General features: G+C 49.8%; 9 protein-coding genes across 9 annotated transcripts; 7 read left to right on the top strand and 2 right to left on the bottom strand.

Moving 5' to 3' along the window:
- Positions 1 to 422: 422 nt before the first annotated feature.
- Positions 423 to 1,118, top strand: N7447_003752 (cytochrome b5-like heme/steroid binding domain-containing protein; the record flags this gene model as incomplete). The annotated part of the gene is made up of 4 exons (XM_057228027.1): positions 423 to 426; positions 481 to 505; positions 579 to 816; positions 888 to 1,118. 4 exons carry the CDS (start codon positions 423 to 425, stop codon positions 1,116 to 1,118), a joined length of 498 nt encoding a protein of 165 aa, XP_057087368.1.
- A 1,780-nt stretch (positions 1,119 to 2,898) lies between these two features.
- N7447_003751 (SWAP/Surp domain-containing protein) lies at positions 2,899 to 5,236 on the top strand (the record flags this gene model as incomplete). Its single annotated transcript, XM_057228026.1, has 2 exons — positions 2,899 to 3,248; positions 3,298 to 5,236. 2 exons carry the CDS (start codon positions 2,899 to 2,901, stop codon positions 5,234 to 5,236), a joined length of 2,289 nt encoding a protein of 762 aa, XP_057087367.1.
- Positions 5,237 to 5,548: 312 nt separating this feature from the next.
- On the top strand, positions 5,549 to 6,449 carry N7447_003750 (nuclear transport factor 2 family protein; the record flags this gene model as incomplete). Its single annotated transcript, XM_057228025.1, has 6 exons — positions 5,549 to 5,555; positions 5,731 to 5,748; positions 5,882 to 5,946; positions 6,021 to 6,092; positions 6,172 to 6,270; positions 6,333 to 6,449. 6 exons carry the CDS (start codon positions 5,549 to 5,551, stop codon positions 6,447 to 6,449), a joined length of 378 nt encoding a protein of 125 aa, XP_057087366.1.
- A 274-nt stretch (positions 6,450 to 6,723) lies between these two features.
- On the bottom strand, positions 6,724 to 7,781 carry N7447_003749 (PQ-loop repeat-containing protein; the record flags this gene model as incomplete). Its single annotated transcript, XM_057228024.1, has 3 exons — positions 6,724 to 7,324; positions 7,403 to 7,660; positions 7,714 to 7,781. The coding sequence occupies 3 exons, from the start codon at positions 7,779 to 7,781 to the stop codon at positions 6,724 to 6,726; spliced, it is 927 nt and encodes a 308-aa protein (XP_057087365.1).
- An 853-nt stretch (positions 7,782 to 8,634) lies between these two features.
- Positions 8,635 to 9,269, bottom strand: N7447_003748 (uncharacterized protein; the record flags this gene model as incomplete). Its single annotated transcript, XM_057228023.1, has 4 exons — positions 8,635 to 8,817; positions 8,874 to 8,951; positions 9,021 to 9,166; positions 9,203 to 9,269. 4 exons carry the CDS (start codon positions 9,267 to 9,269, stop codon positions 8,635 to 8,637), a joined length of 474 nt encoding a protein of 157 aa, XP_057087364.1.
- Positions 9,270 to 10,058: 789 nt separating this feature from the next.
- ish1 (double-strand break repair enhancer MSC1) lies at positions 10,059 to 11,801 on the top strand (the record flags this gene model as incomplete). Its single annotated transcript, XM_057228022.1, has 5 exons — positions 10,059 to 10,143; positions 10,197 to 10,247; positions 10,299 to 10,446; positions 10,495 to 11,274; positions 11,327 to 11,801. The coding sequence occupies 5 exons, from the start codon at positions 10,059 to 10,061 to the stop codon at positions 11,799 to 11,801; spliced, it is 1,539 nt and encodes a 512-aa protein (XP_057087363.1).
- A 1,094-nt stretch (positions 11,802 to 12,895) lies between these two features.
- On the top strand, positions 12,896 to 13,327 carry N7447_003746 (uncharacterized protein; the record flags this gene model as incomplete). Its single annotated transcript, XM_057228021.1, has 2 exons — positions 12,896 to 12,920; positions 13,107 to 13,327. The coding sequence occupies 2 exons, from the start codon at positions 12,896 to 12,898 to the stop codon at positions 13,325 to 13,327; spliced, it is 246 nt and encodes an 81-aa protein (XP_057087362.1).
- Positions 13,328 to 14,319: 992 nt separating this feature from the next.
- N7447_003745 (uncharacterized protein) lies at positions 14,320 to 16,398 on the top strand (the record flags this gene model as incomplete). Its single annotated transcript, XM_057228020.1, has 1 exon — positions 14,320 to 16,398. The coding sequence occupies one exon, from the start codon at positions 14,320 to 14,322 to the stop codon at positions 16,396 to 16,398; it is 2,079 nt and encodes a 692-aa protein (XP_057087361.1).
- A 1,211-nt stretch (positions 16,399 to 17,609) lies between these two features.
- N7447_003744 (CCR4-NOT core subunit CDC39) lies at positions 17,610 to 24,684 on the top strand (the record flags this gene model as incomplete). Its single annotated transcript, XM_057228019.1, has 4 exons — positions 17,610 to 18,266; positions 18,317 to 18,641; positions 18,692 to 24,567; positions 24,619 to 24,684. The coding sequence occupies 4 exons, from the start codon at positions 17,610 to 17,612 to the stop codon at positions 24,682 to 24,684; spliced, it is 6,924 nt and encodes a 2,307-aa protein (XP_057087360.1).
- Between the last annotated feature and the right edge of the window lie 672 nt (positions 24,685 to 25,356).

Here is a 25,356-nt window from a genome sequence, read left to right as displayed (position 1 = left end):
ACACGGAAGCCTATGGAATATGAGGCAGACGAGCGCGACAATTATATAGACAAATCTGAATTGAACACCTCAGCAGAGAAAGCAAAGAAACTAGAAGTCAATCTTGGAAATAACATGAAATGACATGGCATCCGCTAAAGGAAGTGGGCAGATTAAAATGGGGGCGATAGTCCTGTGGAGAGAGCTTTTGAAACATTTCAGGACTCTCGGGCGTTTTACGTTTTAAATCTGAAGTCCGGGCACCTGGCCAATCAATTCGCATGAGAATGTAGATATTTCCTAAATATAACCTGTGGATGCAAATCCAAATGAAAGAGAATGTCAATATAAGGTCCAATCACGTGGAGCGGGGATGTCGATGTCATCCCGAGCTTCCGGACTTCTAACCGTTCTATCTGTCTCCAAATCCAATATTTACCACAATGGGTATGTGTCTTCCGTTATTAGTCTGAACACCTGTCGCTAATCTGGAAACTGTAGATAATTCCGTGCCACAGGCTGAAGTGTTTGTGTCCCTCAGATCTCTCGATGCGCCACGGAAAATGAGACAACCTAACTAACCGCTCGCTGCCTAACAGGATGTCTATCGCCTCACCAATCAACCTGATCCTAGTCTCCCTCTTCGGAGTCTTGGTGTACTGGCACTTCCGCCCCAAGGCGCCAATCGTTCTCCCCCGTGGACCACCACCAACCGTCTTCAAGACTTACATTCCCAAAACTCTCATTGAGTTCAACGGCGAGGAAGGCCGCCCCGTTTACCTCTCCGTCCGCGGACGCGTCTTTGATGTCTCTCCTGGCAGGAATTTCTATGGGCCGGTATGTGTTTGGAATTTGTGGCCACCCAGGCAGCGCCGCTGCAGCTGAAGCTGACAATACAATTGGTACAGGGTGGACCTTACGAGAACTTCGCTGGCCGGGACGCCTCACGCGGCTTGGCTTGCCAGAGCTTTGATGAGGAGATGCTGACCAAGGACCTCTCGGCGCCCTTGGATGATCTGAAGGACTTGGACGCCGAGCAGCTGGAGAACCTACAGTCGTGGGAAGACCGATTCTTGGAGAAGTACCTGGTTGTTGGAAAGTTGGTGGCTGAGGGCGATCCCGAAGCTCCTAAATCATAATCGCGCAAAGGAATGGGTGGATACATATCTCGGGGGTGTGTCCGACAATGATAATAACTGATATCTAGCGTTTACAAGAACAAGCGTGATCTTGGAAAACACGAGGGTTATATGATTTATTTTTCGGCATCAAATGAAAATCAAGGCAACCGAATCTCGGGTTTATTTGCAATACCATGTATGCCCCCCCCAAAAGTAATACATAATGGCCATTTTCCGGCTCGTCGACTCTAGAGGGTCCGATATGACGAAAAGTGTCGCAAGGATATTCCACCTTCGGCTGCAGCTGAAACAGTGCTCTTTTTGGTATTAGCTAAAGCCCCGATATATCATAAATAGAAGGACCATCATACTTCACTGTCGGGATCGAATGCCCCGAAAGAAATGGGAACAGTATGAGTGGCTTCCAATCCATTCCCTAGACCCTCGAAGGTGTTGTCACAGTGAGATTGCCCCTCATACAGTCCTAGTCACAACGTAGTGCCAATTGTCTCATTTCTTCATCTCAAAGGGGAAAGTTTTACCCCGATATTGGGTCTCGATAAGCCTTTTCTCTGGCTGGTCTTCTCGCTTTGAGTCTGCCGAGGCGAGAGCTTCGGACATTTGGGTCTTTACTGTAAAGTTGTTAGTATGGCAATCATATTAACCAAAGAATGGACGTTAAGTTTTGAACATACAAGGCAGAACCAAGCAGGTCTTCACATGGATATATATTTGGTAAATGCATACATTGTCAAGTAGCTGAGACAAAATATTGTTGGCAAGTGCATCTTGGCCGCCAGTGGGCACTCAATAAGTCGGTTCAAGGTCCCTGCTGCTTCTTTACCTTGTCTTGTGGGACCTATTCATCAAATTTCTATATTAATTAGTTTTGCATCCCACGGACCACCAATGCTGATACTATGGGTATGAGTAGATCGGGTACAGCAATTTCAGGTGCTGTTCTCTTTATGACGTAGGTGATGTACAGATCTTGGGATTTGATTGGATGGGAGAAAGGACGGGAGTGTCAAGTGGATCCCGGCAGATCATGAAGTCACATGACTACCAAGTATACACTTTCATCTGGTACAGTCTGCCTATCATGATATTGTTAGACATATAAAAAGACGCCCAGAAAGATACTCTTTTCTCAGCAGCCGGCATTAAAACGAGCCACCATATAAGTATTAACCTATCTTTAAGGAAGTATCCAAGTCTTTCTAAGGATATGAAGCAACCTCGTGATATTATTGTTGGATGTGAGAAAATTTGTTTCGCCGCTAGACCGTAACAAAGAGCCAAGGATCTTGGTATGGGGCTTGGAGGCACCATATCTGATGTTTGACATTGAATAATGGCATCTCTCATTGTTTCAATGTTGCTTGCAGAATGTTGCTTGCAGACTGAGCAATTTGTCAGACACCCGAGTATATATACCCTGCTTTTCCTAGAATAAACACACCGGTTCTTCGTTCTCTTCCTACCCTTCACTCTATGTAAACCGGCCAAAATGCAAACCTTCTATCGGGATACCAACCATCAACGGTGGGTATCGTCTCACCGCCTGCTACTTCTAGGAGCTAGAATACTGCCATCCACGTGCTAGAATTAAACATCCGCTGATTGGATAAAGCCCGACCGCCTACATAATGGGAATTAAGCCGTGTAGTGATCAAGAGGTTTAGTTTACTCTCTCAACTCATCCAGAACTGCTACCTCTTTGGGCTTTCATCGGTTTCCTTTATCCTGCTTGCGTTTAAGTCTGGCAACTGCTGCAGCAGTTACAGCTGATTTAATCATGCCGGACGAGTCGAAGGGGAAGAGCTTCCCCGACGTCTCGGCGAAACTCTCCGCGCTTCCAAAGAAATCACTTTTTGAGCGTCAAAAAGCCGAAGCGGAGGCCAAACGCGCCCGGGAAAAAGCAGAGACAGCTGCAGTCTACGAAGAGTTTGTCAAATCATTCGAAGACGAGGATCCAGTTGTACCGCAGTCATTGGATGGAGGATGGAACACATCTAGTCGCAGGGGTGGTCCTCCCAAGCGTCATTTCGCAGCTTCCTCTTCACGAGGTAGTGGCCATGGACCCTTAGTCCCCCCGCCGCCCTCACTTTCACAAAAACGTTCCCACGAAAACTTCCCCCCCCTCCCGTCGCGACCACAAGTTTGAAAACATGCTTACTTCACCTGAAGCCGACAGGGCACTTGATGAAGAGGAGAGGGCAGCTCCCAAACCCACGTTGTATCTCGCATCACTTCCTCCCGGGACATCTCTGTCAGTGGTCAAGGCATTGATCCCCTCGACCCTGAGTGTGGACAATATTAAGATTATCCCGCCACCCGGACAATTGCCAACCCACCGGGAGTCCTCTTCTGCTCTCGTCACCCTCGCAAGCGACTCAGCTGCCTCTAATATCGACTCAGCTGTGAGCACCCTGCAGAACAAGTACCTTGGCTGGGGGTACTACCTGACCCTCTGTCGACATCTTTCCTCTACTGCGATCAATCCAAACGTGCCTTTGCCCATTAGCCTCCCATCGACTACTACCTCTCTTCCGTTTGGCGCAACGCCTATTCCACCGAGTTCCGGCACAAGCTTGAATCGTGCTCCACCACCAGGGTCACATCGCGGGGGATTCGCACCCCCAAGCTCGTATGGATCAAGCGTTGGTAGAAATGGCCCAACCCATCAGTTACAGGTGCAGCTACCGACAGACATAAGAGTGTTAAGACAGATACACATGACTATTGAGAAACTCGTGAAAAGAGGTCCTGGATTTGAGGCATTGTTGATGAGTCGGCCAGAAGTCCAGATGGACGAAAAGTGGGCCTGGTTGTTCGATCCAAGATCGCCTGGTGGTGTATACTACCGGTGGAAGTTGTGGCAAATTATCACCGATCCCAAAAAAAAGAGCATCAATAAGCCGGCGATCATCTTTGAAGGCGGTCCGCTCTGGTTACCCCCGAAACAACGCCTCAAATTTGAGAACGTTACTCGCTTGGACCAATTTGTCTCACACCCAGACTACAACTCATCTGACGAAGAACACTCGGATGGAGAAGATGAAAGACGGAATTTTGGTGGAGCAGCTCCAGACGGAACCCACACACACAGCGATGAACCTACCTCCTTGAACCCCCTGAAGATGGCCAAGCTTACTCATCTTCTGGCACGACTTCCGACAACCAATGCAAAGCTTCGACGAGGAGATGTTGCGCGAGTTACAGCATTTGCCATGGATCACGTGGCGTTGGGGGCGTCTGAGGTTGTCGACATGGTTATTCGAAACGTCTTTTGCCCTCTAGCCTACACGGGGGCCAACCCAAACCGTGACCAGGAAAGGAATGCTGCCAGAATAGCGACCACAGACAAAGACAGCGCCACCTCATCTGAAGATGTATTGGACATGTCCTCCGCGAAGCTGGTTGCTCTTAACATAATAAATGATATTCTTTGGAATTCGGCCAATTGTGGCGTGCGCCATGCATGGCGATATCGACAGTTGTTTGAAACCGCTCTCCGCTCCCGTAAGGTGTTTGAACACCTTGGCCGACTTGACAAGGACCTCAAATGGGGACGACTGAAAGCAGAGAAGTGGAAGCGCAGCGTTGGCGCTCTTTTAAGCCAGTGGGAAGGGTGGTGTTGTTTTACGCAATTGAACCAGGAGCACTTCACCCAAGTGTTTGAAAAGCCACCGCTTACAGAAGCTGAATTACAGACCCAGAAGGAGACGGAGAAGGCCCATGCAGAGCAAGCTGCTGTTGCGTTTGCCAAAAGCAAGAGTCGATGGAAGACAGTTGATGATGAGCGGGGTGGAAAGTTTGATCCTACTCGCCCTGCGAATGACAACAAGCTATCTACTACCTTCGTCCACGCAGTGGGCGAATCAATGAATGAAAAGGATGGTACTGCAATGGATATCTGTGACCTGAAGAACGTTGATGGGGTGTTCATGCTCAAGGCATCGGGCGATGAAGATACCCAAACCGAGAACACCCAGCAGCCACCTCAGCAACCACTTCAGCACCCAACTCAATCTGACAAATCCGAACAATCAGCTGGGCAGCAGGAGCCAGAAACACGGCGCCGAAAGCCACGGCCCAAAGCTGAAGACATGTTCGCGTCGGATTCGGAGTAAGGTTGGGCATGATTGTAATTGTACAGATTATGGATAGCATCGGACGATAACTGAAAGATACATGTAATGAATACAATGAATGATTATTTAAAACGTCCTCTACTCCATAGTATAAATAGAGATAGCAGTACTCAAGACGGAGGCTCTTAGACGATCGATACATAAGGCAGCCAGGCATCATCGGCAGAACATTTCCTGCCCCACAACCCCTCATCAACAAATACCTTTCTCCTTTCGCGCTCAACTTCCTGCACCCTTCAAATACAATCGCACCTTTTCTTCCTTTCTTCTAAACCCTCCAACTTCTTCAAAATGGCTGGTATGTCTTTCTCTCTCACACTTGGCTCATCTATGTCTCCCCTGAAAGGGGTCTGATCGTTTGGATCCCAGACAGCAGTGTGTGACTATGTTGCGCAATGCGATGGGGACTGATGAAAGAAACAATGCAAACACAAAGATGAGAAATTAGCTAACAAACTTGGCGATTTATACAGACTTCAACGCTATCGCTCGTATGTTATACCCGTACTTTCCTCGTTCATATACACGGATCCCGCAATGCGCTTGTTCCCGATGATCTTGAATAGATGGCTATCATATCATACACAAAGTATCATGTCCTAACTTGTGATCAACCCTTTACAGAGCAGTTCGTGCAGTTCTACTACCAGACCTTCGACGGAAACCGCGCTGGCCTGGCCGGTCTCTACGTAAGCCCCGCTCTCGAGATATTGTTACAAGCGAGATATGTGAATTAGGACTGACAACAATTATCAACCAATAGCGTGACCAGTCTATGCTTACCTTCGAGACCAGCTCGGTCCAGGGTGTCGCTGCCATCACTGAGAAGCTCAGTGTTCGTCAACCCCCAAATCCTCACCCACGAGAGTCAATATGAGAAGAATATTCCAATACTGATTTTGCGACTCAAATAGGCTCTGCCCTTCCAGAAGGTTCAGCACCAGATTGCCACCTTCGACGCTCAGCCCTCCAGCGGAGACGGCATTGTTGTTCTCGTTACCGGTGCCCTCCTGGTATGTTGGATGCCCATGATTTCTCCTGTCCTCTTAGCTAATGTCATTTGCTCTTTTAATAGGTCGACGAGGAGCAGAAGCCCATGAACTACACCCAGTGCTTCAAGCTGCAGCCCGATGGTGCTGGCAGCTACTTCGTGCTCAACGACGTCTTCCGCCTGATCTACAGCGCCCAGTAAATTACGGGCCTCAAACCAAATACCACGACGCGATGACAGGGAGATGTGTTTTCTTGTGAAGAGGATATGCCTTGGAGGCGACCGGGTGAAAGATCTGTCGGTTTGTCGCAAGTGACACCCCTCGACTTGCGATATGCCCATGTCAGCATTTATTAAGAATTTATTTTTTTTTGGATCACCGATCATTCTAGACCTGTATGGGATTTCGTTTCTACCAAGCTACGAGATAAGCACTATATAAAAGCAAGCAGACAGCACATCTGCCATGCGCACATTACTGGCTCTGAAGCAGCGGCGTCTCCTCAGATGGTCGCTCCTCGTGCACAGATTCTTGCTGGGCGCTCTCACCAGCAGGACCCGATCCATTGGGTGCCTCGTTTTCACCAGCCAGCTGCCCAACTTCCCGCTTGTTGTGGGACCCAAAGTACTCAAAATAGATTGCCATCGTCAACAAGGTACCCTGCAAGCAGGCCGTGACAACTAGCACGCCCCAAATACTCCAGCCGCTCCAACCCTTGCGGGCAGCCAGACTGCCAGCCCAAACAAGACTACCCGGCGTCTGGATGCACATCATCGGAATACTCAAGCTCCCCACACAGCGCAGCCGGAAGGTAGTGTAGATTTGCGGGAAGTACTGGATCGATGCAAGCACCGCAGCTAGGACACCGAGGAAGTTCGCCCACGCCTGGACAGCAGCCGGCTGGCGCAGCTTGAACGTTAGGGAAATGATGATCGTGACGAGCGCGTGCAGTAGACATATTCCCGTTATGGCGAGCGCGGTGCGGTATGTCGGTCCCCCGGAGGTGGAAGAGACAATGCTCACTGGGTCCGTGGGGGATGTGGCGCGCGGGAAGTAGATCACGAATAGCAAAAGACTAGATACGGTCAGACAAGCTCGGTGTTGTTCGGTCGGACCGAGGATCAGAAATAACCAAGGGAATCGTTCCACTCACATGGAAAAAAAACAGAGCCATTGCATTGCCACCTGGAATACCCCCAGTAGCCCTGCGAAGCAGGCGATCCCGCTGATCTCCTGGCAGCAGGCGACATCTTGCGCGGTGGATGGGAATACCAGTATATTGGCAAAGGCTGATGTCCCTGATGTTACGCCTAGAAGGATGAAATATGGGGAGATGCCGAAGGAGCTTCGTCGGGAGATGATGCGGATGTGTTGGGGGAGGTATGAGAGGAGAATGCCGAGGATAATCAGGCTATGGTATGTTAGTGACAAGGGACTGTCGGTTCTGATTCTGGGGGTGAGTACACAGATAGCACGGTTTGGAAGATGCCTGGCGATGCCAACTCGCGGCAGTAGGGTGTTAATGGATCCATTGTTGTGTCTTTACAATGTATGAAGCTCAGATGAGGAGGTCGGGGTCGGGAGCTCGTGACAACAGCTGATTACACAGTACGTCACATCGGAGATTTCGCTCTTTACTTCACAAAGATGAGAGGAAATTTGTTATTTTCGAAAACAAAGAAAAGGAATTACCGAGATTATAGGTAGACTTGAGTATGTCGTTGGGCATCCCTCTCTGCCTTGACGCCTAGGTGCCTTAATGCCTTGAATACATGGTGTTAACTAGTGGTTCTGCTAGTTAGTTATCCCTATTTAGGATTAGTGTCAAACTTCCAAGATTGGAACTATACTGACGATGTACATCGACAAAAACATGAACATGGCGATCATATCAGGGATAAGAAATAGAAGGGCCAGTTCTTCCATCTTTGCTTCTAATATGACAATCTAACTGAAGATATCTGAACTCTAGACTCAACCAATTCTTGGATGGACGATTGGTGTTAATGTCCTTGAGAATTGCCTGTCCAGCCTTGACCAGTCTGGCCGCCATTTCCTTTCCGAGAGCGGTTGCTACACCGATAGTTTGGGCTTCGCCTCAAGCGAATCTTCAACGCTCTCCGAGCCACCCAGACTGACAACAATGGCCGTCATCTATAAGTCATCAGATTGGATCCACTCTGTCTTAACCCCAATGGGAACACCACAACCACCTTCAAGAGTTCTCATGAGCGACCGCCCAGAACGCAAGCGAGAGCCGACTTTTGATCAGTCAGCTGGTCCAGTAGTTCTTGCATTTTCATATCTCCCTTGCGAATCTCAAAGCTCGGGGCACCCTACCCGACGACATGGAAAATACCCCCATCCTTGGATTGCAGGTACTGGTTACTGGTTGATACGATACTTGAGGCCCACACGCTCAAGACCTGCGACAGACATGATCATGCACGTATACCCGCTGTCTGGGTTATCGACTTTGGCCAGACGAGTCCCCACATTCGCGGAGATTAAAGCGAAGATGGGGGTAGGGACGGCGAAGTTGGGCCGAACGCCGAGCCGAGGAAGTGCCTATAATTGCGCTTTCTTCAGGGAAGTCCTTTAAGCTCGTATAGGGCAGGCCAGACTTTACGATCAGTGCGTCCCGGGGATCGTCCCGTGCGGAATTGCCGCGAGCTCACAGGTGTCAAGCGTGGTTGGCATATCTGGTTTGGTCAGCCTAGATTCGGCGCGAGAAAGAATAATCCGGTCTATTCACCTTTCAGGCAATGCACGATGACATCTAATTCACCAGATACCAGCTTTTCTTCTAACTCGGCTGTCCAAAGACTCTTGCCGTCAAAGTCACAACGCGCCGTCAATTGGCCTCGATCGCTAAGTGTGCGGAGGGTCTCAATGTCATAGGATTGGTCCGGGCAATCTTTTTCTATCTATCGCGGATGCCCTCAGCTTGGACGACGACTAGATTGGATCGCCGGGGTGCCGATCCGCGGTAGCGGTAGGGTACGAGAGGTTTCCACCATATTGCCGGTGTGTGTTGGATCGGGAAGGTTTGGAAGAGAGAAAGGAAGGTAAACTGGAGGAATTTTAAAGTAAAGTACCAGGGGAAAATTTGTCTCGAAATAAGGCATTCTAAATGAGGTCACTCAGCGTGATTTTAGGCCCTGCAGTGATTCAGAGTTTCACTGTCCATAGTAGTAACACAATGAAGAGCCCTAGGACTGTGGTTCGGCCAGCTCTTCAGAGCCACAGAAGCGTTATATTGGTACGCAAAAGTCAACCTTCGAGTCATCGTCAATATTCCAGGCCGTCGCAACCCGCTCATCGGGCTGACATTCGAGCACACCCACCCCAAGGGTAATCTCGTCGGTATTCTGGAAATAGAGGACTCATTCTCACTCATTTCAAATCTCAGGCTTTTCGAATTGGGCTACATAACATAAATTACAAAACACATGTAGCGGCGTCACTGCGACACATTTAAATAGGCACGCTAAGCCGTATCGAGTAATTCGTAGAAACTACTCACACAAGTAGAGCAAGAGAGAGTATTTTGAATAAAACCTGGAATTTAGACCTATCCATATGCTAGTTTAATAACAAAGAATGACAACCAATCCAGACCTAGTAGGTGAGGTCCACAGAATGGATGATTCATGCACTCCATCCAAGGCAAATTCCCCAACTACGTCACTGCGCAATCATGGCCCTTACTTGCTTTTGCAGCTCTCTTTAAAATCTTCCATTCCCATTCTCTCCAAGTATATTCCTAGTTCTTGACCGTATTATCATTTCGTCAAACACAACACACGATGAAGTTGAATTTGGCCACTGGCCTCATCTGCTTGCTCGCTTCCACTGAAGCAGTCGCAGCTTCCAGTTGGTGGAGCAAAGCTAGTATGTTGTCTTGGGTACAAAGATTTCGTTTCGAAAGCTAACATTGTCAATAGTCTACAATAAATGGCATGAAACCGAGCTTGAGCGGTGGCTCTCGGACCACAGTATGTAGCACTGGTCTTTTCTAGCAGCTTCGTATACTCAACTTCATACAGATATCCCCCATCCCAGTCCTGCCGATCGTCGAGACCTGGAGAACTTGGTCAAGACCAACTGGGATAACAAAGTGCAAAAGCCCCTTGGAGAAGCTGCCGAGAACTTCAATCATGAGCTCCATCACGCCAGAGAATGGGTCTTTGATAGGTAAGGTGCTCACCTCTCCCTGTCGTGAATGAAATCTGACCGGTATAGTTGGTCCGACTCTCAGTTGAAGGCATTCCTTGATCGCCACGGCATTCCCGCCCCCCAACCCCGCAGACGCGACCTTCTCATCAAGACTGCGCGTGAGAATTATGAGAAGATCGCAACCAAGATCGGCGAAACGGCTTCCTACCCTGGAGACTGGCTGTATGAGGAGTGGTCCGACTCGGATCTCAAGGAATGGCTCGACCAACGTGGATGGCCGGTGCCCCAGCCGACTAACCGTGACAAGCTCATTGCTTCTGTTCGCCGCAACTCACGCATCATCAGCTTGCAGTCCCAGAGCGTTGCTGCATCTGCATCCGCTGAGGCTGAAGCTGCCAAGGAGACCCTGAGTGATCAGCTTTTCGACGCCTGGTCCGACTCCAAGCTGAAGGAATTCCTCGACGAGCACAATGTCAAGGTACCTCAGGGCTCGAGGCGCAATGAGCTCGTTGCTCTGGCCCGGAAGAACCGTCACTACCTTTCTGATCAAGTGGCAAGCGCCTCCTCCGTTGTCGAGGAAGCGTATGGTGCTGCTACCACCAAGGCCGGGAACGAATATGCACGCGCTACCGATTATGCCAAGCTGAAGATTGAGGATGCTTTCGAGACTGCGTTGAATGGCTGGTCTAACTCCCGCCTGAAGGCGTTCCTTGATGCCCGAGGCATCCCCATCCCTCAGAACAGCAAGCGTGATGAGCTTACCGCTAAGGTTCGCGCCAACGCCCACAAAGCCGCCGGTGGATGGAACCAGTACAACTTCGATACTTGGGATAAAGAGCACCTGGTGTAAGTACATCGCCGTCCGTTGATCATGATCTCACCGGCTGACATTTCCTAGGAAATACCTCTCTTCCGTGAATCACAAGGCGGCCGAGCAGGTCGATGCCTCCCGCGAAGAGCTTATCAAGCAAGCCCAGGACTCCTACGCCAAAGCTTCCAAGGCCGGTGGCGAACAGTTTGCCTCTGCGACAACTGCCCTCACGCAGGCGACCGGCACAGTCAAAGACTCTACTTTCGACCAATGGTCGCAATCCGAGCTCAAGAGATACCTGGACAACTATGGCGTTCCTACCTACCAGGGCTCGAACATCAATGAGCTTCGAGCTGCGGCCCGGCGCAACGCCCAGTACTTCAAGTACGGCACCACAAACCCGCAACAGACCATCTACACCCGGTTTATGGATACTTTGAACTGGGTTATGGAGCAGTTGAAGATTGGCGCTGCTAGCGGGCGCGCTCAAGGCACTGAAGCTGCCGAAAAAGTTCAAAACAAGGTCTCCGAGCACACGGAGAGTGTACGTGGAGAACTTTGAATTACTCTCATACGCGGATCTTTCTACTTTTTTTTCTTCTGCGACAAAGTTGGGATGCACGATTGGTTTTGTGGAATATCTTAAAGCTACGATGATTATGACATTTGGATTACAATGGATTACAATGTTTTGACTCTTTATTGTGGATCATTAACTTGAAAAATCATGGTTGTAAACTAAGTGCTGTAAGCAACTAGAACACCTTACATGCACGAAAAAGAGACGGCCATGGAGAAATGGAAAAGTATATGTAGTAGGAGCGATATAGAGACAGCTCCTTATTAGACATGTGCGGGTTTGCAATCTATCGTGTCTTAAACAATTTGAGCCAATAACAAAGGCGCTGATTTAGTTCTACCACGACGATGTAACAGCAACTTTCAACGTTTGACCACTGACGGTGTAGAATGTGAGACAGCGAGTTTGCATGATATGGTTCTAGCGATGGCGACTCTCTGAAACTTCATTGTTCAGTAACAAGGGAGAGTCTGGGGTGATAACCAAGCAATGTATATTGTTGAGACGATGCCACGCGCGATTTCACCCAAAGTCTTAAGTAATGGCCAACCAGTTATAGCTCATACATTATAGTGTAAGGTCTATTATTAGTTTCATATAAGATCACCCGATGGCCCTCAGGGTTCTGCACTGGGTCCCTAGAGGGAAATCAAGCAAGCAAATTTTATTTCGTGTTCTTTCTGGGATCCCTGTGTGAAGGTGAGGACCTTTTATATATTCGTTATGTGCTGCGCGATAAAGTTGGATCTACATCGGATCATCGCCCTTGCTCCACAAACTGGGGCGCTTGGTGGACCAGCTTGAATGTCTCACAGGATCCAGCGATGAGCTCCGCGATGCACTTTATCATGTTGATGAGCCGCCCTGGGTGCCAAGAAGAGCGTATAATATTCGTTTGGCAATATTGAAGGTTTATTAGCTAATGCATATTGACCTGATGAGGCTGAAACCCTAGATCTACTAGCCGTACATCACATATGTATTCCTATCCGATTGAAGCCATTGTATCAGATATATTTTCTTTAAAGACTAGCTGATTTAGGTCTTGCCTCCTGGCTGTATGTTAGCAATTCTTCATGGAGAACAATAGTTGGTTTAGACGTAAGAGCTTGTATACTAGGTATCATGTTGGCCACGAATAATCGTTCCCGATGCTGAGTAGTACGTATCAAATCTACATTTATGGAGCAGGTTTTATGATATTTGCTAAATCATAGGAGTTGTTGAGCGGTAATTGATAATTTCCTACGTTGCATGCGACCTGCATAAGATATTGACATTCTACAGAGTACAATATTGTAGATCTAATCGATGAACCGGGTCTAGAATCAGCCCAGGGAACTATCTCAAATCCTCCTGAAATACTGATATATAGAGACGAAGCGGAAATCAAACCCGCTTTAATATCAGATGGAGTCGGATGGAGTCAGACAGGGTTGGCCCTGAATGGATCCCGTTACGCACGCAACCCCGTGCAAGAGGGGCTGGACGAAGCCCTAGACGGCTGAAACCGTTCCTCGGGCGAACGTCTGTGTTGAGACCGAATATCGTATCCCTTCTGGGTAGAAGTAGGGAGGTCTTCCATGGATACGATGGCTAATAATCTCCGAGAATCAAGATACGGATCAATTTTGTACCTGGATGCATCGTATATTCGAATAGACTTTTGCTTCGGCGGAAATATCTGAGATGTCCAGCTCACAAAGTCATGATAGGTGAATGTATTTTTCGGAAAACGATTAGTCCGCAAGACATTGGGTCCGAGATATCCGCTCCTGATGCCTGAGTCCAGGATTCACGTTGCATTTTCCGTCGGGGACCCTGAACATTGGTTCTGTGGTAGTATCCATTTTTCCAGTTCAACGTGGATTCCAGAATTAAAGATACAACGGGTTTGAGATTCTCACAGTGCGTGGCGAGAAAACTGTTCAAATTCGACTGTAGGATAAATAACGTTGGAACATTGGTCTAGAACTAGCACCTGGAGCCTGTATTCGGTCTGAACAGAGAATACCAAAATAGCACAAGATAGCATGAAGCATGAAATGGTGGCGAAGCCCATTCAGGCCCACCGCAGACGGGATAGGCTCGGTAGTTGGTCGCCCTAGTCGTAGTAGCGTAGACAGAGGAGTCTCAGGTAGTAGATCATACACGCATGATACGATACAGAATGAAAAGAAAGAAAGGAAAAAAGAAAGAAAGATACAACTTCGAAAAAAGGGCTGTAAATCGTCAAATCGAAAAAGCCAAGAATTTCGGTTGGTCCGAGTGGCCTCCGGCTCTCCCCTCAGTAAACCCTCTCAGGCAAACTCCTCCCTTCCCTTCTCAACTTAGTTTTCTCACCTTATACATCTCACTCATCTATAATCTCCCTCTTCTTACTTATTGTCGTTGAAGAGTCTGCTGTTGCTTGCTCTCCCATTCCTCGCCCATCGCCCGGTAGCGAAACGGATTGATCAAACAACGAGGTGGCCCGACAGGGCTGCCAGACCGATAGGAAATGTCTGGTCATATTTCATCGGAGCATTCTCGCTCTGATTCACGATCCTCTTCAACGCCACACTCTAGAGATTCGACGCCTCGTCACTCCTTCGGTCGCACCTCCGTCTCCAATCCAAATGTCTTCGCCGACGAATACTCGTTAGAACCCATTGACTCCGATCGCATCCAACGCCCCCACAGTCCCTCATCCATTGCATCCTCCGCTACTCTTCGTGAACACAACCAGTCAAGGACTGTCAGCACGGCCACAACCGAGAACGAAAACCCTTTTGCTGATGACGCTCGGGTCTCCTTCGATGAACCCCATCGCTCAAGTCTGCCCCAAAAGGGCTACCCTTTCGCCAACAACCGTAACTCAACCTCCTCTCTCAACTCGACACCGTCTATGATCCAGCGAAATCAAAGTGTTTCGTCTCGTTTCTCGATTCCCCGCGCTCTCAGCCCCTACACCGGAGCCACCGGACCCAGCCATCCATATGGCATGTATCCACAAGTTGGGGTTAGCCGGACACCCAGTGTAGGTAGTACTTCGACGATACGCCCAGTCGAACGCCCACTCGAAGAATCAACTGGTCCACAGCACCCCTACGCGATGTACTCACAGAATGTGGTCGAAGAAGGAATGGATGATGATATCATCCCGGTCGGATTTCCAGGTCATAACCCACCATATCAGCCACCCGCTGGTCGCCAAGCTGATGATGTGGGTGATATCATTGGACTGGATGGTCACGCAGAACCGCTACCACCCTATTCACGCTATCCAACTGGTGTTGTACCCAAGCCTCCAGGGGCTGACCCGACAGCCGATCGCGAGACCCCGCCGGAGGAACATCGTCTCAACAATGAAAGCCCAAGAGCACCACCGGTTTCAGAAACATCATCAAGGGCTTTGATGCCTGAACATCCTGGTGGTGGGAACGATGATGGAAATGGAGAGGAAACAGTTGCTGCCACCACAGGCATCATGGCTTTCGAAGAGAAGCTCAAACGCAAGGGGAAACAGACCGCATGTTGTGGCCTGCCAGTGTGGACCTTGGTCCTCATTGCGACTGTGATGCTCATTGGAGGATGTATTGGAGGTATTATTGGGGGTATTCTGGGAACCAAGAAAGCTGCAGAAGCTACACAGGATGACCAAGAAGCACAAAAGTCCAGCGCCTTACCAATTATAACGGTCACTGCGACTCCTCAGATGGATGCGTCCATGATATCAACCCCCACAAATATCAAAGAAATCCCTACCGGCAGCTATCTGATTCCTTCCGGTTATCAGAATGGATCGGGGCTTTGCGTGGACGAGTCGAATTACGGGAAAGCCTGGAAATGCATGCAAACGCCGAGCGAACTTGCCATTCATATCGGCGAATCAAAAGGTCACTATTCCATCGCTTTCGACTATGGTCCTCCAACCACGACCTTCACATATGGTGCCCAGGCGCCATATTGGTCTGCTGCACCTACACAAGCATTAAGTATGGCCATTGATACCACCGATATTGGCATGGGCCCTGCTTTGTTCTTCCTTTCGCCGTTCGACAAGTTGGTCATTGTCCCGGAGGATACATTCTCTAACTCCCTTTCCAAGCGCACATGGGTGGAAGACGGGTGGGCACAGGCAGACGCCTACAAGAACCTGAAGCAGGCTGCAGAGGTCGGCGACAAGCCGTGGTTCTGTTGGTGGAATAATACGATGATGGAGTTCTTCCTGTATGTCAACCAATCGACGTCATATTCCTTGGGCTCCACCGCTGCCATCAACAGCAACATGCCGGCAAGCACAGCTGGCTTAAGCGCCGACTCCAAACGCGGCGAATCCCCCACCGTCGATTACCCACGGAGGATCAAGATGGAGGAGCGCCGAGACGACCCATCGCGCGAATCTCCCTACTGTCAACAAATGCAAATCCGCAATAATGGGGGTCTGGCGCTTCTCTCGGGCAACATTGTCAACATCAAAGAGAATGAGCCCACGCCGACTACTACCTACACCAATTACAATGGTGGCACTGCCCAGACGTACACTGCCAAGGCATCCTACGCCAGCCCATGCTACTGTGTGTCTCTGACTGGCTAGTCGGACTCAACCTGAAACAATATCATTTATTCATTGTGGTCCCTCCTGCTGTGGACCTAGGCGTTAGGGTTGGATTGGCCAGCGAATTGGTCTTAAACTCATGTGCACATGATCGTTTTTCTTCTTGACTGTGTGATTTTATCTTTCTGTCCCCGCAAGCTACTTGCCTTGTGGGATGTTTCGTTTATTGCATTCTCCGTGACTGTGCTTTCCCTTTTTTGCCACCTGTCATTGCGGCATGACATGATTCTCATTACTTTGCGAGTTATTCTTTCATATTTCTTGGGTTATATTTCCTCTATCTCTTGATTGGCTCTTCTTACTGGTTCCAAATCTGGCGTTCATTTTATTGGTAAGGTTCAGGTACTGCGTTATGTCTGATCATATATCGTTCTCATCTACTATGCTTTTAGGATTCTGGGTTGAATTTTATCCTATCTTAACATCTGATGGAGAAACAGTTCTATCATCATCACTCTCAATCATGTTGCAAAATATGTAGACAATTTGTCTTGGTTTCTCTATAGGATAATGTAGCATATTGGCCATCAGAGGGAATTCCGCCTCATGGATCTCAGAGTAAGAAGCTCGAGATAGAAAAAAGTGAAAGCGAGGACAGTTGTCGGGTTATGCTCAAACTACCCTGTCTATAGCAGAGCAGGTTTTGCTTCATCAAGGGAAGTCATAGTAGGGGCATTCACGGACCCGTGCAGATAGGTGGATCCCAGAGTAGATGACTCAGCCATGCATCACGTGTAGAGACATGGCACGTGACCAAACACCCAATTCTAACATGCAGGTTGGAAAATGACAGGTAATGAATAACAAGGGAAGGAATAATCACACAATGATCTCGTCTAGGCCTGGGTAAAGTTCAAGTAACCCTTTGACACTTGAAAAACGGCAAGGTGTGCATTGTATTGCACCGTTGTGTCCGATTGGGAGCTCCCGCTTGACACCTGAGGCAGCCACACTTCCGACAACTCGCACCTTGCACCCCATTCCTCTTGCAACCTCTCCATCTCATCGTTCCCCCATCCATTCCTCTCCCACAGTGTCATCTTCTTTTCCCGATACCCTCCCTCTCTCGATATCGCATGATCTCGCGTCTATTTCATTGATCTGCTTTATCGATTTCCCCCCGTTTATTGCGCCTGTGACCCTTAAAAATCTGTCTTTGGACCTCCAGATCAAATGATCGCGTCTCCTAGATGACCTTCCCTCCCCCTCACCCTTCCGCCCAATCGTCGATTGCTTCTGGCACCGATAAATCTTCTTCGACCAGGACCGATATTGGTGCCTGGGGTCGGTCCGTGTCGCAGTCCGGCGCACGTCGTGGGTTGACTCCACTCGCGACTAACATATCCTCCGCCGCTCCCCCCACGGCTTCCCGGGGCTTGGACGCAGGCCTTGGGGTTTCGACACCATCTTCTTTCTCTGCAGTGCTGAGCTCTGCTAGGGGTCTCTCTGGTGGAAGTCCCAAACCCACATCTTCGCCGTTCACATCATTGCAATCTGGCTCGCAACAGCACGCAACAACCCTCTCGTCTCCAAAGTTTCGAGCTCACACCCCTTCCATAGGGTCTCATTTGGCTTCTGCTACAGGCTCCACCCCGGGTGGAGGAGGTACTGGGGGAGGAGGTGGTGGGCCGGGATCTACCAGAGGTGTCTTCTCGCCGCTCTCGTCCGGAACAACCGTGAATTCTCCTACAGGCTTCGCTTCTGACAAGCCGGGTTCCGCAGCTGCCCATTCAAGCCAATCATCGCTCACCAAAATCTCCATTGCTCAGGTGTTCCTGTTGCTGGATTCTATTACAGAGAAGGAAGGCAAAGAGAAGTGGGAAACAAAGGCTGCCCAGATACACAAGGTTGGTGGGACTTCCCTATATTTCAGTTTACTCGATTCTAATAACCGCAGCTTGTGACATCGAACGGAATGGAGGTCTTTTCCAAATACTTTCGCCGCCTCCTAACAGGAAATGCGCCACAAATCTTTCCGGGCGTTAATAAGTCCGTTGAGAATGCGGGCAACTACCCTCTCCTCGTCCAAGAGCTCCAGAAAGTGTCTTCGGACATGGAGCAGGCTCAGAAAATTGCTGAGACTGTAGATACCTCTGAAGGAGATATCTTCCGCGACTTCGACCTTTCCACCTTCCTGGATCATTTCCGACTGGACCCAATTGTCAAGGTTGCACTTGCCTTAGCCTTTAAGCTGACTAGCAAGTCAGATCTTCGTGCTAAAGGTATGTTTGTTTCTTTACCCCGCTGGATTAGCTCTAACAAACCCCGTTAGCCGATGCCATCCTCTCGAATTCCATTTCCCCTTTCTTGCAGAGCTTGGCGACTCCCACCGACGTGACTAAGGATTACCATAACTCATTCCTCGGCATGACGATTGAACGTTTCATCTTATACCCTCCCCGCAATTTTACCGACGATGTCAAGGCGAAGCTGGTTTACGCAGCCAATCTGCGATACCAAAAACTTGGTTTGGATATGCCATTCGAAGTTTCGTCTGCCCTACAAATGTTCAATTTTGTCAACCCTCAATATGTCCTTGTTCGGCAGCTTCATGCGAAGGGACCTCGGGCCACTGCAAATACCGAGACCATAAGCGAAATGCTAAACGCAGACCCGAAGAACTTCAGCGAAGAACATCTAGCAAGCGCCCTCCTCTTCATGATCTTGTCGCAATATTGGGAACAATTCTCGCTAGAGACATTCTTAAGTGCATATAACGACAAGCCAATCAATTGGCCCCTGGTGTTCCGCCACTTCGATCGTGAGGGCCTCCGAGTGGATCCTAAGCAATTCACCAAATTGTACAGCGTTCTTTCCGCCATGTCGGTCGACGACTCGTCTTTGGATGTTCAAAAGCTTTGGGGTGGAGACTGGGAGCATCGTGACACACAGATGTCATTCCTGACAGCTTTTGTGGCCTCTCGGATCGACCCATCAAACATCACCAATCTTCGCGCAACTTTCCCCCATGACTTCTTTGAAGACGCCCCTGATATCGTCAAATTGCAAGGGGAGCGTGCGGCAAAGTCACCTCTTCGGTCCATGGATGCAATGAAGGCAATTTTCGATCTTGCCTTATTCTCCCAGGCTTCATGGGCTGCGACAGAAAGCCAGCTTCTTATAAAAGCGGTTGTCCAATTTGATCTGCCAGTGTTCCTCTGTTCCGCTCTTGCTGTTCCGCAGCCGTGGTCCAGTGTCCAGCAGAGCTTTGTCCTCCGCACGTTCATTGTGTTCATTTCGAAGCAAGAGGATGGATATCAGCTCGCTCTCCACGGTGCCTGGCGGCAAGATCGACAGTGGGTATCAGAGCAGCTTTTCACCACTTTCACTCAGGATCCCACGTCCACCGCTGTGATTTATGAGCACGCCGCGGCATACGGATGGCTCGATTATCTCCTTGGGTTCACCAACGGTCTTGCCCTCGATCTTGCCTGTTACTCCCACCGCAAGAGCTCATTTGACCTTGAGCAGTGGGTTCGGAACGCCGCACAGAAAGGCGCCATCGATATGGGTGGTCTCCTTTCCAAGTTCCTGCGAATCAAGGCCGAGGACGAATTGCACGTCCAACGGAAGGAGCAGTCTGCTCATCAAATGGTCAGCCTCGCAGTCAAAACTGTTTACACGCTTTTGTCTGTGTTGGAGGAATACGTCGGGGACCGCGAAAATCTCACACCTGTCCAGCGCATTTGCATTCAGACATATCCTCGCCTGATCAACTACGGCGAAGGATTCGATGATATCATCGATGCCAATGGCGAGAACGGCAACACGTTGCCAGATTCAATCGACAAGCAAATGCAAGAGCTCTTTGGTAAAATGTACCACGAGGAACTCTCGCTTCGTGAAATGCTGGAATTGATGCGCAAATACAAGTCTTCGCGCAACCCCACAGAACAGGATCTGTTCGCCTGCATGGTGCACGGCCTGATCGATGAATATCATTGCTACCACGAGTACCCACTTGAGGCTCTGACCAAGACTGCGGTAATGTTTGGTGGCATCATCAACTTCCGTCTTGTTGACGGTATCACGCTGAAGGTCGGTCTCGGTATGATCCTCGAGGCTGTCCGCGAACATGAACCCCACGACCCGATGTACAAGTTCGGCGTGGAAGCGATTGAGCAGTTGATTAACCGTCTCCCTGAGTGGGCTGGTTTCTGCCACCTACTCTTCCAGATTCCATCTCTTCAAGGCACGCCCATCTACCAAAAGGCAGAGGAGGTGCTCCGTGAGCAAGGAAACCAGATTGGCGAAGCCGAGGCAGGACCCTTTGATGGTCTTGCTTCTGTGCCTCTGACTAATGGCAATTCTGTCGACTCCCCCATCGCCGATGGCTCCGTGCGCAAGTTCCGTGCTGTTCAAGTCGACCCACCTCTTCGATCTGATCTCTACGAGGAGCCGGATGAAGACATCCAGGACAAGATTCTTTTTGTTCTTAACAATGTCTCCGAGCAGAACATTGATGAGAAGCTTGAAGATCTGCAAGAAGTGTTGCGCGACCAACACCATCAGTGGTTCGCCGCATACCTTGTGGAAGAACGTGCCAAGTTGCAGCCCAATTTCCAACAGCTCTATCTTGACCTTCTTGGGCGTATTGGCGACAAGATCCTCTGGGCTGAGGTCCTGCGGGAGACCTATGTCAGTGTTGCTAAGTTGATTAACTCAGAAAACACGTTAAGCTCGTCCACCGATCGCGGTCACCTGAAGAACCTTGGTGCTTGGCTTGGTTCGCTGACTATTGCCAAAGACAAACCCATCAAGCACAAGAACATATACTTCAAGGGCCTGCTTCTCGAAGGCTATGACACACAACGCCTAATGGTTACGATCCCCTTCACCTGCAAAGTTCTCGTGCAGGCTACAAAATCCACGGTCTTCAAGCCACCCAACCCCTGGCTGATGGATATCTTGGGCCTGCTGTTGGAGCTTTATCATTTTGCCGAATTGAAGCTCAATCTCAAGTTCGAGATTGAAGTCCTCTGCAAAGATCTTGATCTCGATCACAAGACAATTGAACCTGCAATCGTCATTCGCGATCGTGCTGCACATGCCGAGGAACCACTGCCCACTGTCAATGCGCCAGAGGGTCTTGCTGAGCCATTTGAGGACTTGTCCCTCACCGCTATCAACCCAGCTATTCGAAACGAGAGGTTGTCTCCCGCCGCCATCATGTCAACACTGCCAAGCCTCGACAAGATCCTTGTGCTGCCCTCATCAGCGAGCAGCATGGTCGATCCCACCATTCTCAAACAGATTGTGCACACCGCAGTTGAGCGCGCCATTGCCGAGATCATTACTCCTGTCGTTGAGCGTTCTGTCACCATTGCGTCCATTTCCACCGTACAACTTGTCTCTAAGGACTTTGCGATGGAACCCGATGAAGAACGTGTGCGCCATGCCGCGGGAATCATGGTCCGACAACTTGCTGGTAGCCTGGCACTTGTTACCTGCAAAGAGCCTCTGAAGGTTAGCATGACTAACTACATCCGCATGATTCAGCAAGACTACTCTGAGCAGCCTATGCCCGAAGGCTTGATTCTGATGTGTGTGAACGATAACCTGGACGCTGCCTGTGGTATTGTGGAGAAAGCCGCAGAGGAAAAGTCTTTGCCCGAGATCGAGAAGGTGATTGAGCCTCAGCTGGAGGCCCGTCGTCGCCACCAGGCCAGTCGCTCCAACGACCCCTTCATTGATCCTTCAATGAACCGTTGGGGATTGTTCATTCCGGAGCCTTACCGTCAAGCGCCTGGCGGTCTCAACAAGGAGCAACTCGCCATCTACGAAGAGTTTGCCCGTCAATCCCGAGGCCCAGCGCCATCCACTGATCCATCGGCTGGTCGTCAACTCCCCGACGTCCTGGGAGAATCTTACCCTGCTATTCCGAACCTTTCTACCCCGGCTGAGCAGCCAGCCATTCCTCACAGAACCCCCCAACCCCAACCTGCTGTTTCTCAAATGCCCCCCGTTCAGACCAACGGGTTCCTTGATGCTCAAAGCCCCCGGGAACGGGTGGAAAGCCTCGTCTCTGATCTCCAGCAGTCTGCTCGCAGCGCCCCTGAAGAACACGTCAAGGACCTTGGTAGAGATAGTGCAGTTCTCCAGGAATACAACCAGGCATTGCGCAGCATCCTTGCCTCGACGAATGGAGAGGAGCTGGCACGACTGACCTCTTTGAAGGTTTGCACCCTTTTGTATTCCCAGCCACATGGATCTCTCGAGATTGAAGTTCTCGTGCACCTTCTTTCCAAGCTGTGCGACATGTCCAGTCTCATTGCTCGGTACACATGGGCATTGCTCTCCGAAGTTGATGATGAGCACATGTTCAATGTGCCGGTCACCGTTGCTCTCATTGACGCAGGCCTCCTGGACATCCGTCGGGTCGATACGAACCTGACCCGACTCATTCTATCCAGGAATGTGCCCGCTTTGGAATTGCTCGGCAACCTGATGGACCGCGTTCTCTTCAATGAAGAACCCTCGGCCCTTCGATCAGACTTCTCTGGCAGTCTAGATGCCATGAGTCAATGGCTTGCCGAGGATCCAAACGTTGCTCCCGGTCTCGAAATCGTGCGCAAGCTTCGCGAGTCTGGCATTCCCGAGGTCGTCAACTCCCTCCTTACTGACCAAGCCAGGTCCAAGCGTGACCAAATGGAGTACATCTTCAGCGAGTGGATCGGTATCTACAAGGCTCCCGGTGCAACTGACCGCACCTTCCATTCTTTCCTTCAGGATCTCCACAACCGCCAAGTGATGAACAGCCAGGAGGACTCAGCGCTGTTTTTCCGTCTCAGCATCGACATTTCCGTCGCCATGTTTGAGCATGAGTCTCAGAACCCCAACGGCGGCAGCCTTGACGAGGCCTTCCTCTACATCGACGCCCTTGCTAAGCTTGTGATTCTTCTAATCAGATTCCAGGGCGAGAACTCTGGCGCCGTCAAAGCCAACAAGGCTACGTACTTCAACTCCATTCTGTCTCTCTTGGTCCTCGTCCTCAACCACCACCAGGTCATGAGAGGAGAAGCTTTCAACCAGCGTGTATTCTTCCGTCTCTTCTCCAGCATTCTGTGCGAGTACTCTATGAACGGCCTCCAGCACACTGAACAGCACCAGGGAATGATCTTCGCCTTGGCTAGCAAATTCCTCTCCTTCCAGCCCCGTTACGTACCCGGGTTCGTTTATGGCTGGCTTTGCTTGGTCTCTCACCGGGTGTTTATGTCTGACATGCTCAACATGCCCGATCGTGCAGGATGGGCGCCTTACTGCGAAATAATACAAGCATTGCTGTCCTACATGGGCGAGCAACTCAAGGCTGCCAACATCACATACGTTGCTAAAGATCTTTACAAGGGCGTGCTTCGTATCTTATTGATTCTGCACCACGATTTTCCCGAGTTCGTGGCTGAGAACCATTTCCAGTTCTGCAACGTGATCCCGGCTCATTGCGCTCAGCTCCGCAATCTTGTCCTCAGTGCCTACCCCTCGTCGTTCCAGAAGCTTCCCGATCCTTTCCGCGAAGGCTTGAAGGTCGAGCGTATTGAGGAGATGCGGGAAATCCCCAAGATTGCAGGTGATATCGTTGCTCCTTTGCAGGTTGCCAACATCAAGGACATCGTTGATGGTGTGCTCCAGAATGAGAGCATCTCCGACTCTGCTGTTCAGCAGCTTTGCGACGCCATCATCAACCCCGATTCTAAGGACACCGGCCTCTTCTTTGTCCCGGTCGACGTGGATGTCGTTCTGGTTAACGCGCTTGTTTTGTACATTGGCCAACAAGCCGCAGTGGAGCATGCCTCCAAGGGCAACACCCGCAGCGCCTTTGAGAACTCGACTCACGCTGCTCTTCTGGAGAAGATCGCCCAAGTTCTGCGACCTGAGAGCCGCTACTACTTGCTCAGTGCAATGGCCAACCAGCTCCGCTACCCCAACAGCCACACCTACTTCTTCAGCTTCACGATCCTCCGTCTGTTTGGCGTGGACTACTCCGAGCAAGATGACTCGGATATACGCCAGCAAATCATTCGTGTGTTGTTGGAGCGGCTGATTGTCCACCGCCCACATCCGTGGGGTCTGATCATCACCCTGCAGGAGCTCCTCCAGAACCGGAGCTACTCATTCTTCCGCCTCCCCTTTATCCAGGCGGCACCTGAGGTACTTTTACCCCCTATCTTCCACGATCTCGCAATACTAACTGCTCCTCAGATTGGCCGTCTTTTCGACGCCCTTCTCCAACATATTCAACAACAGAGCCCTCGGCCCATTGCCTAGACTTTTCTCGACCTCTCATCCTCATCCCCTCCTTCCATCTCTCCTCAAGTTCTTTCTCTGGTAACTCGGGCGGTACAGGAGTACTTCGTTGCATGTAATTTTCACGGGCTTCTCTTCCGCAATTGCTGATGTCTTTTGCGTTTTTTTTTCATTTTTATCTTTTCAGTTTCATGTTACGGCAGGGGCTAGCCGTGGTGATGGCATGCATATTTACTTTTTTTTCTCTTACGATTTCCGCATGACTTGAGGTTCCATGATATTTTTTTCGCGTCTCATGCTGCCCGTGACCTGTAATGTTAAGACTGTAAAAGCTGGAGTTGATGGTGTCATCATTATCTGCATGGGGCAATGCTAATTTACTATTCTTATGATCATTGTAACTTCTTTTCGGGCCTTCCGTACGGCTTCATATAATGAACCACACACCTTTGTCACTAATCATCAAACTAGCACTCCCCTAGACTAGATATACCCGGAAGGGAATAGCCCTCAAAGGCCTCCTTTACATCTATTGATATAAATATCAGATGCTAAAGAAAGGAAACGAATGGCAGATATTACAGGCATAGGCAGATATATGGTTGTAAGGAGACCTCGGTGCAGATAAGATAACAGGATAAGCCACATGAGACCTCAAACTTCCAAGCTTGTTCTACCAACTATTCCCCCAAA

This window comes from Penicillium robsamsonii (genome assembly GCF_028829455.1).
Source record: "Penicillium robsamsonii strain IBT 29466 chromosome Unknown utg000002l_segment0_segment0, whole genome shotgun sequence".
NCBI lineage: Eukaryota > Fungi > Ascomycota > Eurotiomycetes > Eurotiales > Aspergillaceae > Penicillium > Penicillium robsamsonii.
The sequence above is the reverse complement of the archived record's forward strand: the minus strand, read 5'-3'. Positions and strand labels throughout refer to the sequence as shown.